General features: G+C 36.3%; 1 protein-coding gene across 8 annotated transcripts in view; it reads right to left on the bottom strand.

Annotated features, from left to right (window-relative positions):
* Positions 1–5,021: 5,021 nt before the first annotated feature.
* The window catches only part of prdm16 (PR domain containing 16), a 170,817-nt gene continuing 168,765 nt past the window's right edge, over positions 5,022–7,073 (bottom strand). For all 8 annotated transcript variants that reach the window (XM_005732990.2, XM_013910836.1, XM_013910839.1 and 5 more), the window contains one exon: positions 5,022–6,496. In XM_005732990.2, the coding sequence (XP_005733047.1) occupies positions 6,484–6,496 (13 nt within the window). In that variant the 3' untranslated portion in view covers positions 5,022–6,483. The remainder of the gene's footprint in view (positions 6,497–7,073) is intronic.

The following is a 7,073-nucleotide window of genomic DNA, read 5'->3' as shown; positions in this document are numbered from 1 at the left end:
TTCTTCTTCTTCTTTTTATCACTCTCTTTGTCAGCACAAGCAGCTAAGGTGAAAGAATTGGAGTTGCTAAGGGCAGAAATGGATAAGCTGAAGCAAGAGAGCCAAGGTATATACGTCTGTGCTCACAAGTTTGCATACACTCATCACAGACATGAATGTCGTAGCAAGTTTGAGCTCTTAATCATTTCTTTAAACTTCTTAAAGTTTTTCCAGGGTGAAATGATGGTGTCTCATACATCTTTAATTTCTTTAAATAACAAGAATTGGATGCACAAGTAACTGTAACCCACACAGGGGTCATAATTTATACATGCATGCTAAAATATACACATACAGCCACACTAGTATTTAGTTAACTGTCTCCTAGCAAATCCCACTTCAACCAGGTACATTGTGTTGCACTGAGAAATAGTTAGCTCAAAAGCTTAGCAACAAGTGATTTTATTAAAAATGTTCATAGTCAAACAGTATCTTTTAAAAAAATGTAATTATTCATTTAATTCCAGCACAAGGAGGAGAGCTAATCACCATTAAAAGTAGGGCAAACATCACAGAAAACCAGGTGGAGGTCCTGAAGAGAGAAGCAGAAGGTTTGTTGAACAGGAAACAATCTCATTATTGAAACAGTTACTGGATCATAAGTCACTTTAACACGTGTGTTTCTCTTTCTCTCAGTCAAACGTGTGGCTTTCTCAGCCTCTCTGTTAGGCACAGGCTCACAAACTATTGGACCATTTAACACACACGTGCCTCTGGTCTTCAAATATGTTGTTTCCAATATTGGAAATGCCTATAATTCACACACAGGTACTCAAATACATACATTTTTTAGAATTAATTTGATTTGATGACAATGTTTACTCCATTTAAATTTTTAAAAATGTCCCACAGGTTCCTTCACTGCACCAGTAAGAGGAGCGTACCACTTTGAATTTTATGTATATGGATATCATTCACATCCTTCAGGGGCTGTGTTGGTCAAGAATGGAGAGCACGTCTTTCTTGCATACGAACATTCGAGCAGTCCTCATTCAGTCAGTTCTTCTAATGGTGTCACATTGCTATTAGAGGTAGGAGATGTGGTGTTTTTGCGACTGTGGAATGGCGCTTGGATTTTTGACAATGCAAATCGGCACAGCACGTTCAGTGGACATCTGCTTTTCCCCATGTGAGAAGAAAAACAGCCTAAGATATTTGTGCAAGCACACTCTACCAGTGTATTAGTTACTCTGCATTTTTTCTAGATATGAAGCTGACTGAGCAGCCACAAGTATGAATATGTAAACTATCATCATGTTTTCTTACTTTGTTTAGCCTTTTATTTAATTGTTGGCAAATTTTGTTTTTTAAAAAGAGAGATTGGGTTAAATGTTTTCTTTTGCTTTTGCTTCTTCTTCTACTTTTTTAAAAAGTTGAATAGTATCAGACCCACTTAAACACAAATTACGCACATGTAAAAATACCTTGTGATTTATAAAACCATGTTAATATAGCACGATCTATTTCCTTAGAAAGCAAAGACAGAAAGAAAGCTAGACATTACTGTAACTGTAACTGTTTTAATCCCTTGCTTGTCAATTTACAGTCAATTAAACAAATAGCTAACTTTATTTTTTCATCTTCATGAAAAACTCCTGCAATGTCCCACAGAGTTTACACTTTTGGCTTACACCTGGATTTCTTACATCAACACTTGGCTGCCATTAAGTATGGCTTCTGTTTTACACCTGCACTACTACAACTCAGCACAGACTTCATCCAACACATACATTCCCACCATTTGATTGGAAATATGGAAAAGCTGTAACTAATGCGTCACAAACACATATTATTGCCAACTTGTTTGCAGTTTAACTTTCTCCCAAATGAAAGAGTCTATTCCAACTAACTTACAACATTAACAATGCAGCACCTGCTTATTTAAAGTTTTTATGCAACTGACTTTGATACCGACTGCTTTTAAATCCATAGTCTGGCTCTATTTTCTATTTCACAGCTCTTAACCTCATATTTTTCACTTGGACCTCAAATCACAGAACACATTTCTCCTGAATGTTCCATTCACCTCTAATCCCGCTGGACTTGTATTTGAACTGAGTTAATGGCTCAATTAAAACACATCCTAACCTAAATGTAGAATTGTTTATGTACTAAATTTCAAAGAATAAATCAATAGCGTATAAGAAGGATTTGGGGTACAAAAAACAACAACAACCCAAAACTTAGTATAATCCTCAATGTAAAGCCCACAGCAGCAAAATAATATTTAACAAAATATGAACATTATGATTTTTTTTGTTTAATTTTTCCTCCACACTTTGCTGGGTGATGAGTTCACTGCATTTTTCTTCAAAAGGTGATAAGTTATTGAGTGTGAACCTTTGGGCAATGTTTCCTCCTGACTACATTTTCATGTAGATCGTGTTTGTTTACTGGCACGACAGTGTCAATCAAATCTTTCTTTCTACCCAGTAGTTTTGCACGTTTAACTACATCTAAATCTAAAAGGGTTTCTAGATTTTTGTTTGACCTCAACAACTACAAAAGAAACTGCCATTTCTTAAACACAATTTAATCAGTAGAAACTGCAATTTGGGAAGAGTTACAATAATTTTTATTTTTAATTTTTTTAAAGTTAATCTCCACCATGTGCCCAATTGGCTGGACATCCAACACTTAATTCAACTTTTTTATTTCCATGGGTTAAAGGTGAGAAGGTTATATTTATGACAAAAAACAATTTCTATAGCGATATAATAATTAAATTCAATATTTTTCACACAATGAGCAAAATAAGTAATTTAAAGGGACTTATAAGGTCAAGGCAAATAATACTGTGTGTAAGTTCTGTTAGTAAGAAGCAAAAATGCTCTTTTAGAAAATAAACCTTATTGAAAGTATCTTACACCAGGCCTCAATTCAGCCTCTCACTCTCTTTAAACTTCACAAACAGGAGGACTGAACTTGTTAGAGTGTCTGCTTTGAGCGGAGGGGAACTGCTCAAAGCATTGTCACCTTTGTTTGCTGAGCAGTGACTATTTCTGGCACTTCTAGCCCACAAATAAACAACGGAGGACTCATTTAAAAAGCACACAGGTTTTATTGCATATCAATTTCATGTATAAATTCTTCATAGCATTGGAAAGATTACATTTGGTATACATTGCTATTCTACAGAATTAACATCAGAGTCATATCTTTTCAATGAAATTTCTCTAAAGTACATCTGCAATAATCACAAGCATCAAAAGAACTGCAATTTCAGAATTGTTCAATATTATTCTACAATCCTTTATTGTTTTTCATTATGTCTTCTCTGACAAGTCTTTTCTAAGTCTTTCGGGACCACCTGTCCAAACATCTGTAAGGCAGTCAGAAGTTGAAGTCAAACATACTAACCTAACCACATGTACAATAAGTGCATCTACGAATTTCTTTTTTTTTCTTCCTTCTTTTCTTTTTTTTTTAATTTTTAATTTTTTTGATTTGATACACGTTTCACAAATGGACATCATTATGACTGCTAACACGTCATGCACAATAAATTTTTTTTTGTTTGCTTTCAATAAACATAACAGAGGCGATATACAACTCAGATTTTAACAAAACAAGCACCATCCATTTAAACCCATATTTTTCAATGATTTTTTTTCTTCAGACAAATGCACCATGTTTTTCATTCTTTAAAATACTATACAGTTAAAAAGAAACTATGTATATTTTTTACTTTCTCCTGTAACAGCGGGGGCAAACAGCAACCATCTTCTATTTTGCTGAAACATATTTCAGTGACCACTTGCCAGAATACGTTCTGAAGCTGGCAAAATGAAATACCTATATGCCTTCAGTTCCTTTGCTTTACACAGCGCGTACTTATTACAGTAGTCCATGACAAGAATTACTACAAACAGTCAACCTTAAAACTTAATGACCCAAGTCTTTACATTTTGTAACCACAAGTTGGAAAGCAATGCATTTACCATGAATTGAATCTCATTCAGTAGAATTATATAAAAAGAAGACATCTGTCTTTAGAAAACTGAGATGATGCAGCAGTCCTAGCATCACACTACCACCTACTGTCATGAAGAAAAATTACAGTGCTTCTGTTATCCTTACCTCTCCATGTTGAGCACAACATGCCCATCTAGTGAAAGTGAAACCAAATGTATCTGTTCTAACATTCAGGGACCTAAGCATGATCAATTATTGGCTTGGACCCATATGATTTAAGTGCTATTTTCAAAATACAGCATCAGGCCTAGTTAGAAAAGTCCCAGTATGCGGAGAGGAACAGTGATCAACAATGCCCACGCTCCACCTTTTTGCAGCTATCTACAGTAAATTACTCACGCCCCTGCATGGCACAGCTACCTTGTAGACCACATGGAATGAGTTTTCAGTATGACCTCAGAAGAAGAATTTCAGATTAAGAAGTTATCAAGTGTTTCGGTTTTCCTCATCCAGCTAGACAGCTAGACATTTAATTTGAATGGACCGACCAGCAGAATTACGATGCCCGTTTTAATACTTTCTGTGGTTTGTTTTTATCAGTTCTTTTGGTTTAATGAGTTGTTGTCTTTCTTCTCAAATAGTCAGTGATTATGCCATGTTCGTGCAGTTGTGGCTGTGTGCGTTTGAATTTTGGACCGTATAAAATTGGACAACTCATTAAAAAAACAAAAAACAACAGTATTTGTTGGTTATAAGACATGTATTAAATCTGAAACAGATGAACGGGGGAGCTCGATGTTGTAGAAACTACTCAGATTCAATAGTGTAACAATGTAATGCCCTTTTCATGACATCCATAACGAAGGTTGTCCAAGCCTGCCCCCTTTAGTACTTGAACCATTTTGAACAAGACACATTCAGCCTACTGGGTAAAATGGTTCAACTAAAACAAGGAAATAAAAAGGCTAAACACTGCAGGATGTTTCAATGCCAAATAGGATCTAAGACTAACTACAGCTATATTTCACTATAAATAAAATCAATTAATTTCATGTTTTTTGTTTTTTTGTTTTATTTTGTTTTTGTTTTGATTTTGTATTTTTTTCTCATTTTGGCACACTAACCCATCAAAACCAGAGATTCTGAATCTCCCTCATGTTCTGATAGTTTACCATTCCTTCAGCAACAAGAAACGAGGGATAAAATGACTTCTTCATTTTCACTCCCCCTACCATGACAAAACAACCAAAAATAAATACAAACACACACTTCTGAAATCAAATATATAAGCGCTTAGTACGAAAGAAAAAACAAAGAAACTATGACAGCAAATGCAAGCCCCTTGGAAATGAAATGATTGTCAGAGAACAAAACATTTTCTATGGGTTATTTGGCACATACCACTCTTCCTATGAACATCTAGGTTAATTTGTACATCATATGACATATCATACAATTTTGGTCCTTCTCTAAATTAATTATATTAACAATTAAGCACTGCAGTGCCTACGAAGAAACAATACTGTGTAAGAGGAAAGAAAAATTAATGTGAATAAAATTAACAAATGACAATGAAACAAGCAGAGAAAGACTTTCCTCATTTTTTTTCTGAACATGATTTAAATCCATTTTCAGCATGATCAAGTTTGAATAACCAATTACAATGGCTAGTGGCCCAGATAACTCATTGAAAGCACATTTGAACGTAGAATAAAATTCTTTAAAAAAAAAAAAAAATCAACAGTCTATTGTATCTGCCAATTCTTTAACTAACATTTAGTGTGGTGCTATTGTTGATTCTGCTGTTACTACTGAAACAAAATCAGTAAATAAGTCACCCATGGTTGGTGGAGGAAACACGGAGACAGCGGTCAACACTCTCACTCTATTCTTGGTGAAACAGTGCCAACTTGTGGACATGCAGTGCCAATGCAGCATGTCTCTGCAGTGTTTGTAGTAGGCGGTGTATAGAGACTTTAGAGACGTATCAGTCATTAAGAGTCTTTATGAGAGCCTTACGCAGGGTCTCTGTGGTGCTGCGGTAAGCCTTGTGCACTTGGGGAGGATCAGAGTAATGCAGAGTTTCAATGCTATTGAGAAGCATTCATCATGTCCTTCACATCAACAGGAGCTTAGCAGTGCGTTCGCTTTGACAGTCTTTGCAAGACCCTTCACCTGGGGGAAAATCTTCCCCTTCTTTCTTTAACAAACACTCACACACAGACACACACAAAACAAGCACACACATCCACACAAACTCATTCTTTCTATCTTGAAAATGTATGACAATGAAATCTTCTCCATCATCCTTTGTCTTGCCCCCTACTCATGTCCACTCAGTCTTTCTGTTCTTCCTCCTACTCTTCCTCCCACCTTTTCTCTCTCTCTCTCTCTCTCTCTCGCGCGCTTAGATGTGGTTGAGTGGGTGAAAGCTGCTCGTCTCAGACGGTCCACCTCCCATGCTCAGCCAAGCGTCCAGAGAGTTCTGGGAGGGCGCGTGCAAAGGGTTGTTCTCAGAGAGAGACAGCATCATTGCATAAGCCTGTGAAAGAAGAAGACGGATGATTTTTAGGAAAATACAGAAACTTCAGTAAGCTTTCATTGTGTCCAACGACACGTCCAGAAATGAAAGGATTACAGTACATCTGGTTGCTGGTGTTTCACTCAAGTGTGATTATCTTCGAATTTCATGACTTTATACCTTGTAACAAAATTTAATTAAATTGTTTTAAAACTTAATACACCAGCAACGAATAGAGAAGGTTGTAGGTGATGTGTTAGTAAGTTAAGTGAAATACAAAGATATAGGAAAGTAGGAAGAGAGGTGCTGTTTAGCTCCTGAAAATGTGAAAGCATCCATCTCATCCCTGATCTTTCTTTCCAGTCAACATATTTTGCCCTTCCTCCTATTTTATCTGAGCGACTCGGCCCTTCCTCTTTTAACGGACATCCAAAAGCCAGTCACATACCTGGGTTTTAGCCTGTCTGTACAATGTCTCTTTCAATGCCTCAGATTCTAGCGAAGTGTTAAAAATGTCTTTAACATCGAAAGGCTGCTCGTCACTGGCTGCTTTACGTAAACCATCCAAGCTCTTGGGAAAGCTGGGCAGTGCCTCCAG

This window comes from Pundamilia nyererei, unplaced genomic scaffold (assembly GCF_000239375.1).
Source record: "Pundamilia nyererei isolate P.nyererei 1_Seehausen unplaced genomic scaffold, PunNye1.0 scaffold00049, whole genome shotgun sequence".
In the NCBI taxonomy this organism is placed as follows: Eukaryota; Metazoa; Chordata; class Actinopteri; order Cichliformes; family Cichlidae; genus Pundamilia; species Pundamilia nyererei.
This window is presented reverse-complemented; position numbering and strand designations above follow the sequence as displayed.